This window comes from Oryctolagus cuniculus, chromosome 12 (genome assembly GCF_964237555.1).
Source record: "Oryctolagus cuniculus chromosome 12, mOryCun1.1, whole genome shotgun sequence".
Lineage (NCBI taxonomy): Eukaryota > Metazoa > Chordata > Mammalia > Lagomorpha > Leporidae > Oryctolagus > Oryctolagus cuniculus.
The window spans coordinates 97357829-97379757 of record NC_091443.1 but is presented as its reverse complement, the minus strand read 5'-3'; the positions used below and the strand labels follow the sequence as shown (position 1 = coordinate 97379757).

The 21929-nt window shown below is 45.0% G+C and overlaps 1 protein-coding gene and 1 long non-coding RNA gene across 8 annotated transcripts in view; one reads left to right on the top strand and one right to left on the bottom strand.

Moving 5' to 3' along the window:
- LOC138843061 (uncharacterized) overlaps nucleotides 1-4057 on the top strand; it is a 28886-nt gene extending 24829 nt beyond the window's left edge. The window contains exon 5 of the long non-coding RNA XR_007917959.2: nucleotides 3876-4057. This is a non-coding gene — a long non-coding RNA (uncharacterized lncRNA). The remainder of the gene's footprint in view (nucleotides 1-3875) is intronic.
- Nucleotides 1-21929, bottom strand: part of LOC103345879 (protein sidekick-1) — a 694014-nt gene that overhangs the window by 148988 nt on the left and 523097 nt on the right. For 3 of the 7 annotated variants that reach the window (XR_011380987.1, XM_070054499.1, XM_070054500.1), the window contains 2 exons: nucleotides 5826-5945; nucleotides 5298-5392 (listed from right to left, as the gene is read on the bottom strand). Coding sequence is in view for 3 of the 7 variants with exons in the window: in XM_070054500.1 (XP_069910601.1) it covers nucleotides 5298-5392; nucleotides 5826-5945 (215 nt within the window). In the remaining 4 variants the exon portion in view is untranslated. Of the gene's footprint in view, nucleotides 1-5065; nucleotides 5393-5825; nucleotides 5946-6037; nucleotides 6443-21929 lie in introns of those variants that run through there. The other 4 variants (XR_011380988.1, XM_070054497.1, XM_070054498.1 and 1 more) reach the window with 2 other exon arrangements.

Genomic DNA, 21929 nt, shown 5'->3' with positions numbered 1-21929 from the left:
GCAGAACGGCATAGTTTCTTTTTCTTTTTTCTTTTTTTTTTTTGACAGGCAGAGTGGATAGTGAGAGAGAGACAGAGAGACAGAGAGAAAGGTCTTCCTTTTGCTGTTGGTTCACCCTCCAATGGCCGCCGCGGCTGGCGCGCTGTGGCTGGCGCACCGCGCTGATCCGATGGCAGGAGCCAGGAGCCAGGTGCTTCTCCTGGTCTCCCATGAGGTGCAGGGCCCAAGCACCTGGGCCATCCTCCACTGCACTCCCTGGCCACAGCAGACAGCTGGCCTGGAAGAGGGGCAACCGGGACAGAATCCGGCGCCCCAACCGGGACTAGAACCCGGTGTGCCGGCACCGCTAGGCGGAGGATTAGCCTAGTGAGCCGCGGCGCCGGCCAGAAAGGCATAGTTTCTAATTTCACAAGGCTGTAGTGATTGTATCTGGTGCCCAACACAGACAACCTAGTGCTTGCTGTGCTGCTCAAAAAATCCCAGCAAACCTTGTGGTCAGTTCAATTCTAGAAGTCTCTTCTGCCTTCTCATTAACTGCTACTGGTTTTCTTATGACTTTCCCACATGGAGCATTCTCTAAAATACCTTCAGGCCAGACTTCAGCCCCTGGATCCTCAAGAGTACAATAATGTACAGTTTGCAGGGCACTGTTAAGAGGTCAGGGAGAAGTCCCCTGGTGTTAATAGCTTGAGTAATATTGTTTTCTCCTTTAGACCACATCATTAAGGTGCTTTCATTATCCATAAAGCAATTCTTTATGTCACAGCAAATGAGATCCGGCACTAATTCAAATAGGCTAATTTCAACCTAACAAAATAATTTATTCCTAATAACTAAAGGACCAAGACAATGACCAAAATTTGTAAAGACTTGTTATGATACATGAGGGATCTTCAAACATTATATAAAACATACGTATTACAAAAAATATGCATGGCTTAAAAAAATTTTACACTAAAATAAAGGTATCTTTTGATTCCATTTCCCATTAACTTTCTGAACTATTCTGATGAAGAAAAGAAAAAGCACGGTTTTAAAAATGAATCCTACCAGAGCAAAGGATGATGCTACATGATAATTTACAAGGGAGAAGCCAGCAGAGAAGACGCAAGAAGCCTAACGCAAAAAAATGCTGCCCTTCCTGAATTGCAAGGTGACTTGAAGCAGAGGAATGAGATTTCCTTTCCAAGTTAGAACAAATGCACACATTAGCATTAAGTTCTTTTTTAAAAAAGATTTATTTTACTTATTTGAAAGAGTTAGAGAGACAGAGACAGAGACAGAGAGGTCTTCCAACAGCTTGTTCACTCCCCAAATGACTGCCAATGGCCAGTGCTGAGCTGATCCAAAGCCAGGAGCCAGAATTTTCTTCTAGGTCTCCCACACGGGTGCAGGACCCCAAAGACTCAGGTCATCTTCTACTGCTTTCCCAGGGCTTAGCAGAGAGCTGGCTCAGAAGTGGAGCAGCCGGGACATGAACCAGCACCCATATGGGATGCCAGTACTGCAGGCCAACACTTTATCCTGCTGTGCCACAGCGCCGGCCCCAGCATCAAGTTCTGATAGGACCATCTCCTCGTCCTGAGGCTCTGCTCCATACTACTGGAAAGACACAGTTTTACCTTCTAAGCTACACACAGATTTAGTGACAGCCTCCAGAGCACCATGGCTTGCTGTGCCACCCTGGCATCCCAGGAAGATCCCACAGTCCCAGCAGGAAGCACTCAGCTCCACCATGAGGCGGCACTCAAAAGTCTTCACCATGGGTGTCTGCAATCACAGTTGGATATCCAAGTGGTCACACAGATCCGAGGAACTCTGTTACATGTTTTCTGGCATCTGGAAACTCAGAAGTCAACTCAGTACATTTCCAGAGGCCAGAGCCTCTACACCTAGGACCAAGCAGCTCAGAACATGTCCTGGGGTGGGGGCAGTGAACTTCCCAAGGCAGGAAGTGTTCAAGTTGCACATAAAGACCTGACCTCTGGTCCAAGATCCATTTGTGGGGATCTTGAGGTGACCTTAGTTATAAGGGGGCTGCTTGGATGCAACATTTCTATCAGGGGCCTTGTCTGGACCTTGATTGCCAGGCTCAGAGCAGGAATAGAGCAGGGACAGACTGTCCCATGAGTCATTTGCGAGCACAGTTCTCAAAGTGTGGTACCATAGAAACACTAAGCGGAGCTGTGGGGACCCAGTACTGCTCAGAGAACTTGCAGGAGGTCTCTGCCACACAGCAGCATTCCAGTTCCTCTCAGTGCTCTAGGTCAGGGGTGAGGAGCCTTACTCTAGAAAAAAGATACCAGTCCTAGCTAGGCAAGACAAGAGGTCTCTAAGAAAATCGAGGAGCGTGATCACGAGACAGTATGACTAACTAGTCCACACAATCCTCAGGGAGCTGATTTAATAAGACATAAGTCTGCCCAGGTGCCCTGGAGTGTCACAGGATTATACCTGGACTGGTTAAAGCCAATGGGTTATATTCAGCAGCCAGGGCCAACCTCATGGGCGTGCAGCCTACATGGTCACACAGAAACAGTCACACGGCTCGCTCTCTGAAGGGCCTGCACTGGGTTTAAACCTCTGCTGGTGGTGTCTTAAAAATCCTCAAAACTCTGTCTTTGAACTTGTGTTTTGTAAGCCAGTCAAAAGAGCATGAGTCTGAGCCAAGGAGGTAGGTGGAAGAAAGGAAAGAGCTTTATGTTTTAGTATCTTTAGTGGCCCTTTATCCCTGCCTTTGGAACAAGGTTCTCACAAAATTGTGCAGCAGGCCCAGTTAGCAGTGGTGAGGTAAACCCCTCCCAACTAGCCAGCCACACTTTGAAGGAGGGAACTGAAGACTAATCAGGGATGGGCTTTTGGTATAGCGACTAAGCCTCTACTGCAATCCCCACAGCTCATGTTAGAGTGCCCAGGATCAAGTCCTGGCTGAAGTCCTGATTCCAGCTTCCTACTATTCCAACTTGGGAGGCAGCAGGTGATGGCTCAAGTACTTACATCCCTGCCACTCACATGGGAGACTTGGATTGAGTTCCCAGACCCTGGCTTCACATACCTTTCCAGCTGTTGAGGGCATTAGGGAAGTAAACTAACGCATGAAATATTTCTTTCTTCCTTTGAAATAAATAATAAATAAATTTTAAAAAGACTAATCACCAGGGACCTTGAGGACTCCTCAAACCCTCTGGTCCTAACCCTACCAGCAAATCTCCTTTCATACCTCAAGGTCCCTCTTAAAAGTCAGTTCCAGTCCCAGGGTGGCAAGGTACCCTCCTCAGACCCCCCCGCCCCCCGCCAACAGCTCAAGACTCCCCACTGGTGTGAACCAGGACACAAGACCTATGTTAACAAATCACAGCATGAGGCCACAGCATTAGCAAGAAGGGTCCTTAGTGACACAGCTCAAGTCCCTGTAGTTATTTATGCTCCACACACAGACAAGCCCAAAGACTAGGACCACTGGTTTTCTCCAGCTACCACCTCTCTGATACCCCAACTCTGGAACCGATGGAAGCTGAGGTTCCAACCCCAGGAGGGACACAGCTCTGGGGCAAGCAAAGCAGGATTTAAACTGGAACTTCACTGATCTTGATATATGGCCTAGGGCAGGTTCCCACTTCCTTTAACTAATATTTATAAGGCTATCAGAAGTGCCTCCCTCACAGACCTTTGAAGAGAATTAGACAGGACAATGTGGTATAATTCAAAAAAACAAAAACAAACAAACAAAAAAACCTCTTGCTTCCCCTCCTTGTGTTGTTATTTAGAAATGAGACAATGGTACCTTAAGAAGCCTGACAACTGAAAGTGCTTCATTAATGCTGATTCTGTTAAACATCCTTTCTTGTCCCTCCAACCTTTATTCTTGTGACCAGAGCCTTCATTAACCATCACTTCCTGTCCCAAGACGCAGCAGTGAGGGCACTGTTAGTTCTGCATATATCAAATACCAACTGTGACCAGAGACTACAGGAATGAAAGCAGAGAGATAAAGTCCTGCCCTGGACAAGCTCACAGTCTTGCATGAAATAGGTACACAGCAAATAAATGGTGATTAAATGGGTAAGTACTTTACATATATAAAGAGTGTGTAACAGAAATATTTCTGTAATGAAATACATCCAAAAGCTCTGGATACTTACCTCTGTCAGGGGAAGGAGAGAAAAGTATCACAGAAAAGGAAGACACCTATACGGAATGCTGGTACAGCTGGCGGTGGCTTCACTGACTATGCCATGGCTCTGCCCGCCCCACACCCCCAAACCCCCAACAACCCAGGCTGTTCCCACTTGTGATCAAGCTGTCTGTGTGCAGTCTGTGAAAATTCACCAGATTCTGTGCAAATTAATTCGAGCGCCCCATGCCCGTTTTCCTGCACACACACCTTACACTTCCGAACAACCTGGAGAAGAGAGGCCGTGAGTCAAGGTCCTCTTCTCAAGGACGCGACCAAGGCTACTGCTGGCCAGGGACAGAAAACACCCAAGACGCAACCGAGGCCATGGGAAAAGTTCTTCCTCTCCCAAACCCCGCCACCACCCACACCCACCAGGACTCCTGTCACTCTCCACCTCCCTTTCCTCTCCTCCACGCGGGTTTCTGCCCCTCCCTTCCTCACCTCCACACCTACACATCACCTTTTCATTCTCCTCCCTTCCTCTCTCCTCCCGCGTCCCCCTTGAGCCCCTCCCTCCTCCACTTTCTATCCCAACTACCCCTCAAACACACACACCCTCCCTGCTCTCTGCACCTCGGGCCCCACCCACCCAGTGACAGGAAGGCCACCACGGCCAACCATCCACAGAAAGAGCTGAGTGGATATGAAGCCAGGAGCCAGGAGCTTCCTCCAGGACTCCCACACAGGTCCAGGGGCCCAAGGACTTGGGCCCTCTTCAACTGCTTTGCCTGGCCACAGTAGAGAGCTGGAACGGAAGTGGAGCTGCTGGGACTCGAACCAACACACATATGGAATGCTGGTACTGCAGGCGGCAGCTTCACCCGCTATGCCATGGCTCCAACCGCCGCCCCACCCAGGCTTTTCCCACTTGTGATCCAGCTGTCTCCTCAAACGCCTAGGAAAGCAAAGGAAGTGGCCCAAGGACTTGGGCCCCCGAACCCACACCGGAGTACTGGATACAGTACCTGGCTTGGGCTCCGGCCTGGTCAAGCACCGGCCATTGTAGCCACCTGGCACCTGGGCGGGGTGAGCCCACACACTGAAGATCTCTCCCTCACCGCCTCATCTATAACTCTGCCCTTCAAACCAGTCTTTAAATAGAAAAAAGTCGCGTACTTACTATGAGGTGTCAGAATCTTGGGGCAGGCTGGAACAGAGCAAAGAGGGATTCTTGGGGTTTCTCTAAGCTTCTGCTTTCTCCTCCCTGTGTGCAGTCTGTGGAAAGTCACCGGATTAGGTGCAAATTAATTCGAGCGCCCCATGCCCGTTTTCCTGCGCACACACACCTTACACTTCCGAACAACCCAGAGAAGAAAGGCCGTGATCAAGGCCTCTTCTCACGGATGCGGCCAAGGCTATTTCCCGCCAGGGGCAGAAAACCGGGGCCGTGGGAAAAGTTCTTCCTCTCCCCACCCCACGCTCAACCACACACTCACCGGGATGCCTGTCACTCTCCCCCTCCCTTCCCTCTGCCCCAAGAGGGTTTCTGCCCCTACCTTCCTCGCCTCCACACCTGCACGCCACTTTTTCATCCTTCCCCCTCGCTCCCTCCTCCCACCTCCCCCCTACACCCTCTCCTCCACCTTCTATCCCAGCTACCCTTCACACACACACCCCACCCCCGCTCTGCACCCTGGGCCCCGCCTACCCAGTGACAGGAAGGCCACCACGCCAAACTCTCCGCAGGAAGGCCGTTTCTGTGTCTCTGGAACATGAACGCAGTCTTGAGGTGTAGTCTTCCAGAAGGGGCCGAAGCAAAAGACTGCACCTAGAAATTTCCCGAAGCCCAAGATAACTGATGCGGCCGCCTCAGACTGCAGCCTCATCTGAACCCGGCCTGAACCTGGGGGGGGCACTCACTGTGTCTCCTCAGGGTGGGCCACCAGCGTCGAGGATGGCTCCTCAAGGCTTGTGCCAGCGCTGGGCAGGAGCGGACACGACGCTGACTCCTACCTGAGCACCAGCACAGCTGCAGATGCGCCTGCGGGTGCACTTCCAGGTCACAGCGCCAGGCGCAGGCGCACTCCTCACTGGCCGTCGCCATGGCGCAACGGGACGCATCTGCGCACTGCGACATCCCGCGTCCAGCGCCCCCAGGGTCACTTCCAGTCCCGCCCCTCCAGGCTTTACCCAGGCGGGGCAGCCGCTGGTGGCCCAGGTACTCTGCACCCCACTTCCCTGCCTCCTGGGAGTCCTCAATGGAGCTCCTGCCCCCTGGCTTCTGTTTGGCACAGCGCATGCTGTTGAAGCCACATGGGGAGAGAAGCAATGCAAGCGGCATCACGAGCGCTCTTTCTTGCCAGAGCGTCCATCTGGGGGATCAACCCCCCAGGTGACTACAAAGGCCGGGGCTGGGCCAGGCCAAAGCAGATGCCAGGGACTTTATCCGGTGCTCCCTTCTGGGTTCAGGGGCCTACGTCCTTGGGCCATCTCCCTCTGCTTTCCCAGGTACGTTAGCAGACAGCTGGATCCCACGGGGAACAGCTTCCGGGAGGGACCAGCGCTGTGCGGTAGCGGGTAAAGCCACCGCCCACAGTGCCGGCATCCCATATGGGCTCCGGTTCGAGTCCCGGCTGCTGTACTTCCGAAGCAGCTCTCTGCTGCGGTCTGGGAATGCAGCAGAAGATGGCCCAACTCCTTGGGCCCCTGCACCCATGCAGGAGACCCCGGGGAGGCTCCTGGCTCCTGGTTCCTGGCTTCAGATCCGCTCAGCTCCGCCCTTTGCAGCCAACAGGGTAGTGGACCAGCAGATGGGAGACCTCCCTCTCTCTCCTCTCGCTCTCTCTCTCTGCCTCTCATCCTCTCCATGTGTAACTCTCAATGAAAAATAAGTAAGATCGAAAAAAGTAAAAAATTTAAAAAAGGAAGACATAGCTGTAAATAAAATACTGCATCAAGACCAACTACTAGAGTTTGTGTAGAATTTGATATTATATGCACTACATACCCTATTAACACAGAATTTGAAAAAGAGTTTAACTTAGAAAAGATTCTGGTACACATTCCTTCTCTTCTTCCTTACAAACATTCTGTCTGGCGTATTCTCTGACTCACGCATCAGGAAATCTTTGCAATGTATTTATTCAGACTCTTACGTGTCCACTTGCACAAGGACACGGAACACCTGTGATCTACACAGTTCTCCACAGAACACAGGTCTGCTTGCCAGTCACCACCCTTCACAGTCTAGCCCTGCATTTAACCTATGGAACGTGTTTGAAATGGGACAAATCCTATCTTCCACAAAGCAAGACAGAATACAGAAAGGCAGCATCTGAGGTCACTGTTGACATTTTCTACGTGCACGTTATCATGTTGGTACTTTTTCTCTCATTTCTCAATGTTAGATACATCAGCTAGGAGCTGCATCATAAGCAGCACTAGGTGTTGGCACTGTGGTGTTGTGGGTAAAGCTGCCCCCTGCAACGCCAGCATCCCATATGGGTACCACTTCCAGTCCCAGATACTCCATTTCTGGACCAGCTCCCTCCTAATTGCCTGGGAAGGCAATACAGATGGCCCAAGTGCTTGGGCCCTACCACTCTTGAGGGATACCCAGATGAAGCTCCTGGCTCTTGACTTTGACCTGGCCAGTCCCAGCCACCACTGAGGCCATTTGCGGAGTGAACCAGTGGATGGAAGATCGATCTATCTCTCTCCCTCTCTGTAACTCTGCCTTTCAAATAAATAAAATCTTATCTCTCCTTTTTTTTTTTTTGAGTAAAGTAGCAACACCAGGACTTGAAACAGGGAATACCATATGGGATGCAGGTGTTCCAAGCAGCTTCTTAATGCCATCCAACATCAAATACCTGCCCCTGAAGGTCTTCTTACTCAACTTCTCATTTCACATATGAGGTTTACAACCTTTGTTCCTCTCAAAAGGACAGTACTGTACTGCCTATGTTAGAAAGAGGAAATCTAGCAGGTAAGCGCTGTGGCGTAGCAGGTAAAGCCACTGCCTGCAGTGCAGGCATGAGCCTCAGCTGCTCCACTTCCAATCCAGCTCTCTGCTATGGCCTGGGAAAGCAGTAGAAGATAGCTCAAGTCCTTGGGCCCCTGCACCCATGTGAGAGACCTGGAAGAAACTCCTGGCTCCTGGCTTCAGATTGCAGCAGCTCCAGCCATTGCAGCCATCTGGGGAATGAACCAGCAGACGGAAGACCTCTCCCTCTGCCTCTCTCTCGTCCTCTCCTTCTCTCTCTGTGTAACTCTGACTTTTAAGAAAATAAATCATTAAAAAAGAAAGAAAGAAGAAAGAAATCTAATCAGAGCAAGATCAGCAGTAACATTCCCGTGTCAGGCATTTGATAAGAGAAATGCCCCTACGTGTTCAAAGTGCCTCCCTGTATTCTCTCCATTTACTGAGTGCATGTATTGGTCAAACGACTGGTGCTTTTGAGGAGGATGAGCAGAACAAGAATAAGAGGCAAAGGATGACAATAATCTGCAGCAGGGCCATGGAACAAAGGTGGCAGAGAGGGAAGATTCTAGTCATACCAAAGCTATAAAGAGAAAAAGCTGAGTCGCTCCACATGCATGTAGAAACATCTAAAGGTACTCTGCTTTCTAGCCTAGGTAGGAGGCGTGAGTAACAAGAGCACCCATCAAAGAGAACACAGCCTTTTTTTACCTATTAAGACTGCTAACAATTACATAATAATGACCTGGAGTTCACACTACAGAATAGAGAAGCAGTGTGCTTCAAGACAGCACACTTGAGTCTTTTTTTTTTTAAATTTTTTACAGGCAGAGTGGACAGTGAGAGAGAGAGAGAGAGACAGAGAGAAAGCTCTTCCTTTTGCCGTTGGTTCACCCTCCAATGGCTGCCACGGCCGGCGCATTGCGCTGATCCGCTGGCAGGAGCCAGGTGCTTCTCCTGGTCTCCCATGGGGTGCAGGGCCCAAGCACTTGGGCCATCCTCCACTGCACTCCCGGGCCACAGCAGAGAGCTGGCCTTGAAGAGGAGCAACCGGGACAGAATCTGGCGCCCCGACCGGGACTAGAACCCGATGTGCCGGCGCTGCAAGGCGGAGGATTAGCCTATTGAGCCACGGCGCCAGCCATACTTGAGTCTTAAACCAAGGGTTCTTACATGATCCAGGAGCAACCAGGACTATAACCCGGCGTCCATACAGGATGCTGGTAATGCAGGCAGAGGGTTAACCAAGTGAGCCACGGTACTGGCCCCTCCAATCACTCTCATAACATCTCCACAGTTCCCTCCTCATGCGTGTCCTCTCTCAATCCCTACTCAGTATAGATTCTACTGTCTGGCACTATCAGGCCCCCCACCAGGTGCCCAGTACTCATCCTCTCCTCCTCTGTTTCTCTATCACAGGAACCTTAAAGACCTTGATATGTACTAAACCCAACTCTCCGCCATCACCTCACCTCCACACAAATAGCTGGCCATGGTTCAAGGATGCTACAAGGAACTGCATCCCCTGAACTGTAATGTCTCCATCATTAACGTTTTACCACATCTGTTCCAATCACCTTCTTTATCTAACTGCACCCATTCTCATTACTCTTAGAGAGCAAGTTTCTGACATAAGGGCTGATCTGCCCTATGTTCACCAGAGTAAACGTTCCACAAGAGAATATTCACCTCTGGAACCTCAGATCACTAGCTGAATAAGGAAACTGATACCACACTGTCAGTCCAATCTAGAGGTCCTCTGCACACGCTGTGCCTGTCAACAGCAGCCCTTGCACTTGCTGCCCAGCATCAAATGTGGCATTCCCTTGCTGTACCTCTTTTATTCTCAAATAGCTGCTCAGTGTTTCCCCACCTTTGTGATATTGACAATTCTCAAGAGTTCCAATCTTTCACTCTTTAGGATGTCCCTCAAGCAAAAACTGTAAAGGTGTCCTCAAAGTCAAACTCATGTTGGCATTTTATCAGAAAAACCTCAGAAATCACACTAACCTTTTCTCAGCTTTTCTCATCAAGAATCACATGATGTCAACGTATGTCACGACTGGTGAGGTTAACCTAGATCATCTGGTCACCAGATTTTCCTCTGTAAATCATAAGCATTTTGTGGGGAGATAACCCAATACTACACAGCATTCAATGTCTCATCAAACTTCTTCCCACCAACATCAAGATCCATTTGTAACTTCCATATGAATCAACTATCATTATGGTAGACGCCAAATAATGGCTTGTTTTTTTAACTACCCATTTTACGGGGAGATAACCCAATACTACACAGCATTCAATGTCTCATCTAACTTCTTCCCACCAACATCAGGATCCATTTGTAACTTCCATCTGAATCAAGTATCATTATGGTAGATGCCAAATAATGACTTTTTTTTTTGAACTACCCACTTCTTCATCATTAACAAAACGCCCCGCTGTAAAGAAGAAATTTTTCTTATCTCTCACTTATTCGTATACAACATCAACATTTACTTTAGTGCTGAAATTATCCAGTATCTGGCCAGTGTGCGCTCCTTCAAGCTAACTTCTGCATCTTCATGACACACCCTATCACTCTGAAAGAATTTTTTTTAAGATTTATTTATTTATTTGAAAGGTAGAGTTAGAGAGCCAGAGAAAGAAAGGGAGAGAAGAGAGACAGAGAGAGAGAGACAAGAGAGAGATGAGAGAGAGAGAGAGAGAGAGAGAGAGAATGAGAATCTTCCATCCACTGGTTCACTCCAGAAATGGCCACAATGACCAGAATTTTGCCAATCCAAAGCCAGGAGCTTCTTCCAGGTCTCTCACATGGATAAAGGGGTCCAAGGACTTGAGCCATCTTTCACTGCTTTCCCAGGCACATTAGCAGAGAACTGAATCTAGCAGCTGGGACCCAAAGCGGCACCCATATGGGATACTGGCGCCACAGGTGGTAGCTTTACCTACTAAGCCACAGCACCGGCCCCTGAAGAGTTCTTCAATTCCTTAGAGAAATATATTTCCCAGGCTCATTACACATACCCTGCAATCAACTGTTCCTTCAAGGAACTTTGATTTCCCTCTTAGGAGATGACAGAATTTACAAATTCATCTAGCTATTTTTGATTGTAGACATCTTCTATGACCATTCTGAGGACTTCCCATATGCATGGATTTCAAACTTTTCGCATCAAAATAAACTTATCTCTTAATTCCATTTTCTACAAACTTTTAAAGTGGTGTCATATGCATAGATTTTCAGTATCTACATTTATATTCATGTTTTAAAAACCATGAATTTACTTTAAATTTCCAATTCCTGTCTGACATCTTCAAATTCTTTTTAATCTTCCTCATTCTATATTTATAAATTCCTTATCTGTCAATAATAAACATAGTTTGTTGTAACCTCAATATATTTACTTGGTTGCTCAATCTCCTGAATATATAACCAACTTCATTGGCTGCCTATGCAGCTCTCAGTCCCACTGCCTCCTTCACCTCTAGTCTGGTTGCCCACTCTTCAGCTCCTGTACCTGTCACTGCCTCCAAAGAAAGGGAAGGTAGGGAAATCCATGAAGAGTCCATAACAATCCCAAAATGGAACTCCATATTTTCTCCCTGCAAACCTGCTTTTCTCTGAGTCTTCCACTTGTCAGTAATCCAATGTAATTCACTTCATTGTCTGGCCAAAATTGGGTTTGCTTCTTTTTCTCAGTATCCATCTAATAACACGCTTATTTGCTCTACCTTCAAGACTTAATCCAAGCATTGCTACTTCTCTCCAGCTTCAGGCCAACTTTTACAGCCCAAGTCTACTTATGCTGCTCACAAAGACTGCTTTAAGAGTCTCAAATTCTCTGCCTTGCAAGCCTACAATCTATTCCCCAGAGAGCAACCAGGATGACTTTTTTTTTAAGACAAACACAAACCAACGCACAGCCTACTCTACTGAAAATTCTCCATGGACTTAGACGTAAAATAAAATCCAAACCCTTCACCGTATCGTATCAGCTTCTTGAAGTACCCCTGCTACTTCTCCAACCTCACCCACCAGCTAACTAGCATCTGCCACTCAGATCTTTCTGTGACCCTCAGTCACCAGGCTCTGCTTCATGCACTCTGCGCTTGCTGCTCTCTTCCATAAACTGGGTGTAGTCCCTCACATCGAACAGCTGTGCTAGAATGTCACCTCCCCAAGAGCCTTTTCTGACCTGCATTCAGTACCTCTAGCTCCATCTTCATACACTGCTTTTTTGTTTTCACAGCACTTAACACTATCTGTAGCGCTATAATGAGTTTTATTCAGTAGTTTAATGTCTGTCTTCCATTATAAATCGTTATTCTTATAGAGACAGCATATTGACCACACAGTATTACTTATAACACCTCATGAACACTGAATAAATGTTTGCTAAGCTGACACATTTACAGAACTGTGTATGGAATACTACATGAAATACAATCACTTGAAGCTACAGACTCAGTATACATTCCAAAATAATAGGGTCAGCAACCACCAGCAATTTCTAGAGTATACCCTCAAACCAGAGATGTGCCATTAACAGCAGAATTTCTGTGATTACAGAATGCGGCAACTAAAGAGACATGAATACCAAGTCAACTGACAAGCTGCTGTCTGCAAAATATAAAAGGTGAGCAGAGAGCCGCATGGAGAAAGTCTTTCTGAGCTGCCCAAATGACAAATATCTTCATAATAATATAAAGCTCTATCTGGAAGACATCTATAAGATTCAAAAATGCATACTCCAGTGGTTTGTACATGCATCAAGAATGAAAACCAACCAAATAAAAGACCATCTATGGCTCTTCGCAGCCCTGAAAGAAAGAAAAAGAAACAGGATGGATACACAAATGAGGCAGATTGATGGCATGAAGGAAAACTTGACAAGAATAAATGGGACTGCAGGAAACAATCATGATGGAGAAAAAGAGAAATGAAAGTAACCATTCCATCCAGCATTCCCCAGAACAGTGATGGAAGAACATGTAACTAAAAATAAAAATAACTCCAAATAGCTGTCCGCAATGAGAAAACTCATAGACAAAGGTATAGATATGTGCACAAGCACGTGTAAAACAAATACTCATACAAAAAGGGGAGGCTGATAAACTTTCAAAAACAATGATTATTAAATGCATGTTAGGTCATATTATATGTTAAAAAACTACCTTTAAAATTTTTCCCCAGCATGATGGCAATGTGGCATAATATGTTAAGCCTGCACCTGCATCTCCAGCATCCCTTCTGGGCACCAGTTCAAGTCCTGGATGCTCTACTTCTGATCCAGCTTCCTGCTAATGTTCCTGGGAAGGCAGCAGCAGATGGCTCAAGTGCTTGGGCCTCTGCACCTTCTTGGGAGACCAGGAAGAAGCTCCTGCCTCTTGGCTTTGGATTGGCCCAGCTCCAGCCATTGCGTTCTTCTGGGGAGTGAATCAGTGGATGGAAGATTGATCTCTCTCTCTCTCTCTCTCTACTCCCCACCTTCTCCCCCTCGCCCTCTTTCTGCAACTCTGTCTTTCAAACAAACCTTCCAAAAATGGCAAAATATTAAAGGGTTTGGCAAGAATGTGGAGAAAAGAGAAGCTCTGCACACTGCTGGTAGGAATGCAGATTACTACAGCCATCTTGGAAAACAGTATGGAAGTTCCTCAAAAAACCAAAAAGTAGAACTACCATATGATCCAGCAGTTCTACCCCTCGGTATATATATCCAGGGGAAATGAAATATGTCCATTGAAAAGGCATCTGCACTGCCATGTTTATTGAAGCATTATTCACAATAGCCAAGACATAAGACAAAATCTAAGTACTGGAATACTGATAAATATATAAGGAAAATATGATACCTATAAATAATGGAATATTACTTAGCTATAAAAATCGAAATCTTTTCATTTGCAACAACATGAACTGGAGGTCATTGTGTAAGTGAAATAAATCAAACAGAGAGAACTATGACTTGATCTCACTCTAAAAAAAGTCTTTGTGGAGTCTTAAAAAAAAAAAAAACAGGTAATCTCATAGAAATTGTGTATATAATAGTGGTTACCAGAGGATGGGGAGCAAAGTGAGGTGGGAGTGATGGGGAAAGGTAGATGGATGAGTACTAGGTTCCAGCTAGATTGGAATAAGGAGTTCTGGGGTTCTATTGTACAGTAGGGTGACTACAGATCATTACATACCATATAGTTCTCTGTAAAGAAACACTAGAAGATAAAAGGCAAATAAAATATATCCCTAATTCAACGCTTCCACCATCTCTATGGCTGCCATCTGAGCCATCAACTTCATTCCCTTTCATTGGATCATTTAAGTGGCCTCCTAACTGATCTTTGTGATTTCATCTCTGTCCCCTGCGTGCTGTTCTCAACACACAATCACGTCATGCTACTCGTGACCTTAGTGCTTCAGTACAATCATGTTGTTTCTACCCTGACTCAGTGTCTTCCAACTGTTTGTCATCCTGCTCCACACAATGTACCCCAAAAGGCTCTGAATGATGTGGTGCCCCTGACCGCATCTCTCAGATCTCAAGCAATTCATTCTGCTATTTATTCTTTCTGGAAAGTTCTTTCTCTGCAGAGCTGTGTAGTTCACTCCTTTCCCTCTTGAAATGTCATCCTCTCAGGCACTATTTGTTGAATGAATGAAGGAGTCAATGTTGTCAATAAAGCTGCTATACTCACTCAGGCCAGGCCCTGCAGGCTTCTAATCCCCATGATGTAGTCAGGAACCAAGGACTGGAACCCATACTTGAAGGATACTGTGTTCACAGCCACCAAGGCATTAGCAGGCAGCTGAGGCTGTGCCCACAATCAGAGTAATATTTTTGCTATATAAGTTGATGGCAAGTCTGTATGTACAAACACAGAACTAAGTGTACAAATACAGGACTTTTTGTGAGGATAAAATTAACATTGCCGGTCAAAGTATGACCATAAATTGATACCATTTCCACACTCATATTGATATTGTAATTAATAACAAGCATTTAGAAACCTCACAGCAATTGGACAGTGCTATGGCACATCAGTGAATGGGTCTCACATGGGATTGTACTGCATACAGTCATGTGCAGGCAGATCACTAATCTACACAGGTTCTGCATTTGTTTAAAAAAGAAAAAAAAAACAGTCCTCACCACAGGCAATATTAAGTGCATTATTAAAAAGTACATCTTTACAGAGGACAAAATACAAGCATCTGCCTGAATACCTACCAAATGACCTTTGTTCTTTTAAATATACAGAAAACTACTAATTTTTGGTTTTGACACTTGTTCTCATAATTCAAATGTGCATCCAATTTTCTTTCTACAACATATACAAATAACACATAACAATTTGGAAAGTGTGTGTGTGTGTGTGTGTATATGTGTGTGTGTGTTAACTGTCAACACTGATAGGTATACTAGCAGGTGACCACTTCCCAGGATCTTCCTGGAGATTAACAACACTGTATTTGACACGTAGATTATAATAACTTTTTCACGGAACTTCTTGTAGTCAAAATCTACCAACAATAGATGCTGGAGAGGATGTGGGGAAAAAGGGACACTAACCCACTGTTGGTGGGAATGCAAATTGGTTAAGCCACTATGGAAGTCAGTTTGGAGATTCCTCAGAAACCTGAATATAACCCTACCATTCAACCCAGCCATAACACTCCTTGGAATTTACCCAAAGGAAATGAAATTGGCAAACAAACAAGCTGTCTGCACATTAATGTTTATTGCAGCTCAATTCACAATAGCTAAGACCTGGAACCAACCCAAATGCCCATCAACAGTAGACTGGATAAAGAAAGTATGGGACATGTACTCTATAGAATACTATACAGCAGTCAAAAAACAATGAAACCCGGTCATTTGCAAGAAGATGGAGGAATTTGGAAAACATCATGCTGAGTGAATTAAGCCAGTCCCAAAGGGACAAATATCACATGTTCTCCCTGATTGGCGACAACTAACTGAGCACAAAAGGGGAAACTTGTTGAAATGAAATGGACACTATGAGAAACAGTGACTTGATCAGCTCTTGTCCTGACGGTTGATGTACAATGTAATACTTTATCGGTTTTAGTATTTTTTTTGTTCTAGTACCATTGGTTGAACTCTGTAATTAACACACAATTATTCTTAGGTGTTTACATTTTAACTGAAAAGTGATCCCTGTTAGGAATTTGGAAAACATTATGCTGAGTGAAATAAGCCAATCCCAAAGGGACAAATACCACTTGTTTTCCTTGATAGGTGACAACTAACTGAGCACCAAAAAGGAAACCAGTTAAAGTGAAATGAACACTATGAGAAACGGTGACTTGATCAGCCCTCACCCTGACTGTTGATGAGCAACTTGATATGTTATCCCTCTTAGTATTTTTTTTGTTTGTTCTACTTAATACTTTTGGTTGAATACTGTAATCAATACACAATTCTTCCTACATGCTGAAACTTAACTGAAAAGTGATCACTGTTAAATATAAGAGTGGGAATAAGAGAGGGAAGAGATGTGCAATTCCGGACATGCTCAAGCTGACTTACCTCAAACGGTAGAATTAGAAACATACCAGGGGATTCCAATTCAATCCCATCAAGGTGGCATGTTCCAATGCCATCTCACTAGTCCCAGTGATCAAGCTCTGTTCACAATTGATCATAATGATAGGACTAAGAACCAAAGGGATCACATAAACAAGACTAGTGTCTGCAAATACTAGCTGATAGAATCAAAAAGGGAGAGAATGATCCAACATGGGAAGTGAGATACACAGCAGACCCATAGAATGGCAGATGTCCTAAACAGCACTCTGGCCTCAAAATCAGCCCTTAAGGCATGTGGATCCGGCTGAAAAGCCCATGAGAGTATTTCCGGCATAGAAAGCCAAGACACTCTGGGGAAAAAAAAACCTAAATGAAAGATCTCCGTGAGTGAGATCCCAGTGGAAAGAACAGGTCATCAAAGAAGGAGGTACCTTTCTCTGAAGAGAGGACAGAACTTCCACTTTGACTACAACCTTGTCTAAATATGATCAGAGTCGGTGAACTCAGGGGGCTTCCATAGCCTTGGCAGCTCATGACAAGAGCCTATGGTGATTACTGATGCCATAAACAAGAGTGTCAATTGGTTAAGTCAACAACAGGAGTCACTGTGCACTTACTCCTCATGTAGGATCTTTGTCCTTAGTGTGCTGTACATTGAGATTTAATGCTATAACTAGTACTCAAACAGTATTTTTCACTTTATGTTTCTGTGTGGGAGCAAACTGTTGAAATCTTTACTTAATGTATGCTAAACTGATCTTCTGTATATAAAGAGAAACGGAAATGAATCTTGATGTGAATGGAAGGGGAGAGGGAGTGGGAAAGGGGAGGGTTGCAGGTGGGAGGGACGTTATGGGGGGGAAGCCATTGTAATCCATAAGCTGTACTTTGGAAATTTATATTCATTAAATAAAAGTTTAAAAAAAAACTTTCCAATACAACATTATGCAATAATGTCCTCTCCTAAACCACTCAGTCCTCTGAATGCCCTCTTGATAGTTCTCATCACATTCCAACATTACCATATAACTATCCATCTTCTACCGGACTACACCACTGTAGGGAAAGGCACCATGTCTATACGGGTTTATCACAATACTGAAAGTAGTTCCTGGCTCACACTAGGGATTCAGCATACTTTTATCATGAATTCATCTTACACAGGAAAGAAAACTGAAGGTGACAATAAAATGTGGCCTCTTCAACTGGCCAAAGGGAACATAGTGTCCACTTCCTAAACAAGAAGATACAAGACAATGGTGTAGCTCTCAGTATTATGGAAGTGAATGAGCTTTAGTGCATATTCATATGCCTGTGATTAGAAAAAAACAGTGAAATGAACTTAGACTTTTGCACATGAATGTAAAAAAGTAAACTAATATTAAATCGTTTGCAAGAACAGAGGCAAAACAAAAAGTTTCCTTTGAACTGGAATGTTTTCCATAACATATATGTGCATGCAAGGTGGATACCTCAAGGCGGGGAGGAGAGTCAGGAGTGTGGAAGCAAATACATTACTGTCCCTGAACAGAACTGATTCTTGTCTCAGCCAAAGACTTGATTTTGGCTTGTTTCTGCCTTTTCTCTGGCTTGACCAGAAGAGGAAAAAAAGTTTAAACTGTTACAGATCAAAAGTCTACTGACAGGTGATCCATATTACTTAGTTACTATGAGGAGACTTCAAAAAGTTCAGGGAAAACTGGAATTAAAAATTAAATTTATTCTCATGCAAAAAATGAAATCTATTTCATAATACACATTTTCCATAAATTTGAAGACCCCCATATATGATATCAATTCTGCAAGTCACAGTTTTTTTTCTACTCTGAGAGGCTGGGTGTCCCACACCTCCCTGTCCTGCACTCCCTCTGGTGCTCCACAACCATTGAGGGACTGAAAATGCTGGGGGCAGAAGCACACGCTGCATGCTGTGCAGGATAAAGGTAGCAAAACGTCCTAAGTGACTCTGCAGGAGTACTGTGGGTCTCAGCTAAACCTTGCAAGACTGCTAACCATTCACCAAGAGGGTGGGGACAAGTCACTTTGATTGACTAGTGCAGCACTCAATGATAACCTTCTACATGCTAGGTATATCTGCAAGCTCTCACTGGCCCATGGTAAGCTACCATGGAAGCACACAACCTACATCAGTACATGTGGTTCTGCCTCCCCACTACAAGAGGTCTATACCAGCGCAGATTACACCTCTAGGATTCAGCACCTAGCACACTCCTACAGCTAGAATACATTAGTAATTGTTAGTTGCGAAGACAACAAGCTTTTTCATTGTTGAGTCCGTAACAGTTGTATCATTCAGATCAGTGGTACATCATGTTTCTCGGGAGATTTCACTCCTTCTAGATTTATCAAAAACACACAAATATTGTCATTCCTCATCAAATATGATACACCTACATTTTCCCCTTTATTTAATCATGATCTCAATCACTTGTCTCATGACACAAATGTTAAAGGTTTACCAATTTACCACTTTGTATTAAATCACACAATTTGCCTTGAAGAAGATTTTTATAAAACTATTACCCAAGTTCTATACGGTGTAATTAAATAAGTCAAACCAACCCTTAGGGACCTCTTGCTCTGAAATGAAATTTAAGAGCCAAAGAGTGCCTGTAACCTTTACTGAAGTCATGTCTAAAATGTGGCTTTAAACTTAAACTAATCAGATCTCCATAGAAAAGGCTGGTCACACTCACTGACATGCATACGTGTGAATTTCACCCCCACCAGAAAGATCAATATGGAAAACAAGACCAGACTGTTCCAAGGGTACTCAAAGCTAGGAGTTTCCCTATCACTCAAGGTTAGAGACAGTAGTGCTGCTTGCTTGTTCGCTGTCCCTCCAACCTCTAGCAGTTCTATAGATAAGGAAATAAAAAAATATTTCATAAGGCAACCTAGGTGGTGCCAATCACCAATCACTAATTTAATAAACATCTCAAAGCTCCTTTATGATGCAAGACCCACCAAGTAGATCCAAAGACAGTTCCTGGGGCTGGTGCCACAGTACAGTGGGTTAAGCTGCTGCCTGCGATGATGGCATCCTCTATGGGCACAGGTTTGAGTCCCAGCTGCTCCCCTTCTGATCCAGCTCCCCGATAACAGCCTGGGAAAGCAGCAGAAGATGGCAGAATTGCTTGGGCCCTTGCATCCACATTGGAGACTCAGAAGGAGTTAGTTATGGCCTCCTGGCTTCGGTCTGGCACAGCCCAGACCGTTGTGCCATTGAGGGAGTAAACCAGCAAGTGGAAGATTCTGTTTCTCCCTCTCTCTCTGTATTCTGCCTTTCAAATAAATAAAAAATAAGTCTTTTAAGAAAAAGATACAATTCCTGCACACAGGGGCCCCAAGTATCTATTTCACACAGCATGCATACATTATCTCTTTAAAATTAGCTAAATTCATGGGGCCAGCACTATGGCTCAGCAGCACCAGCATCCCATATGGGCACTGGTTTGAGCCCCAGCTGCCCTACTTGTGATCCAGCTCCCAGCTAATCCAACTGGAAAAGCAGCAGAGGATGGCCCAAGTCCTTGGACCCCTGCACCCACATGGGAGACCTGGAAGAAGCTCCTGGCTTCTGACTTCAGATCACCTCAGCTCCAGTCATTACAGACATTTGGTGAGCAAACCAGTGGATGGAAGACACTTTTTCTCTCTCTTGTCTCTCTCTCTCTCTCTCTCCCCCTCTCTCTGTAACTCTCTCAAATAAATAAATCTCCCTTAAGAAAGCTAAATTCATATGCATTTAGCAGGAACATTATTCATCTCAGTGTAACCTGAGTGTCAAACATCCTCTCCAATTACCTCTCAAAAGCCAGAGGGACAGGGCACTGAATCAGAATTAAGAGCCAGAATTTTGCTTCTACTTATTATATTGACACACTGGCTGGATTTGATAAAATAACTTCTAATTTCTCAATTTTAGCTCTTCACATTCAACAGATGAAGCAACTCTTAAAAAGCTGGATGAGCACAGATTATCTGAGAAGTACATGAAACAGTCAGAAACAAGGAGAAAGATGTATCACTCCTACTGAATTAGATCTTCAAAAAAAGAGACAGCATAAACAACAAAACTGAAAAGATAGCAGAGCTAAAGAAGAAATTAATGCAGTCATAACTGAAGGCTTTTTTTTTTAGATTTATTTATTTATTTGAAAGTCTGAGTTACACAGAGAGAGAAGGAAAGCCAGAGAGACAGGTCTTCATCCGCTGGTTCACTTCCTGATTGGCCACAATGTCCGGAGCTGCACCGATCCAAAGCCAGGAGCCAGGAGCTCCTTCCACGTCTCCCACACGGTGCAGGGGCCCAAGGATTTGGGCCATCCTCCACTGCTTTCCCAGGCCACAGCAGAGAGCTAGATCGGAAGTGGAGCAGCCAGCACTTGAACCGGCACCCACATGGGTGCCGGTACTGCAGTCTACGGCTTTACCTGCTACGCCACAGCGCTGGCCCCTATGTCTTGAAATACTAAAAATCTTACAAAGCCTATAGTTAAGAGTACTGGATAAAGAAGGTGCTTCCTGATGATGGCTCAGACCCTTTATCTCATATTCACCTGTCAAGACTCTCCACACCTTCAATCCAATAGCTTATCACTTCCAGACTAATCCTTATGAAATGTTCACTTCCTTTAATATTTTCTAACTCGAAAACTTAGGATTTCCTGAACCAGGAAATCACTATCTAAATTCCATTACATGATTCTCCTACAATTGTATGTATTTTTACTACTTATTTTTACTTTGTGAATATACCTCTTGGCCGTCCCATAAAAACCTTATGTCCAGTCCCATGTCATATTTAGGTTGATCATGGTTTCCCCATCTTCTGTGACTCTTCAATTTTGAGAATATCAAACCCAAAGTAGCCTCCAACATCCCACTCAAGACTGCCTCCTCTATTTATGGCCTTTTTCTATTTTCCACCTTCACTAAGTTGGCTTCACTCTAAAAGAATGTTTACCACAAGTTTATCACTGTCAAGATAAACAGAGAGTAGGGAAACATTCATATGCATCATATGCTGTATCCATGCAGCCCCCCAAAATTGTCCATGTCTCTAATTCCTGGATCCTATGAAGATGTTCTTCTTCTGAGAATGAAATAATATTCTGCATTTAAGCATAAGCTCTTAAAACAGAGGTGAGAGCAGGGAAGAAGACTGCTGACTGGAACTCAGGCTGCTGTTGCTGGAGAGGGCTGCATGGATACATGAGAAGGGGTGTGAGCAGCCCGCAGCAAAGGGGCT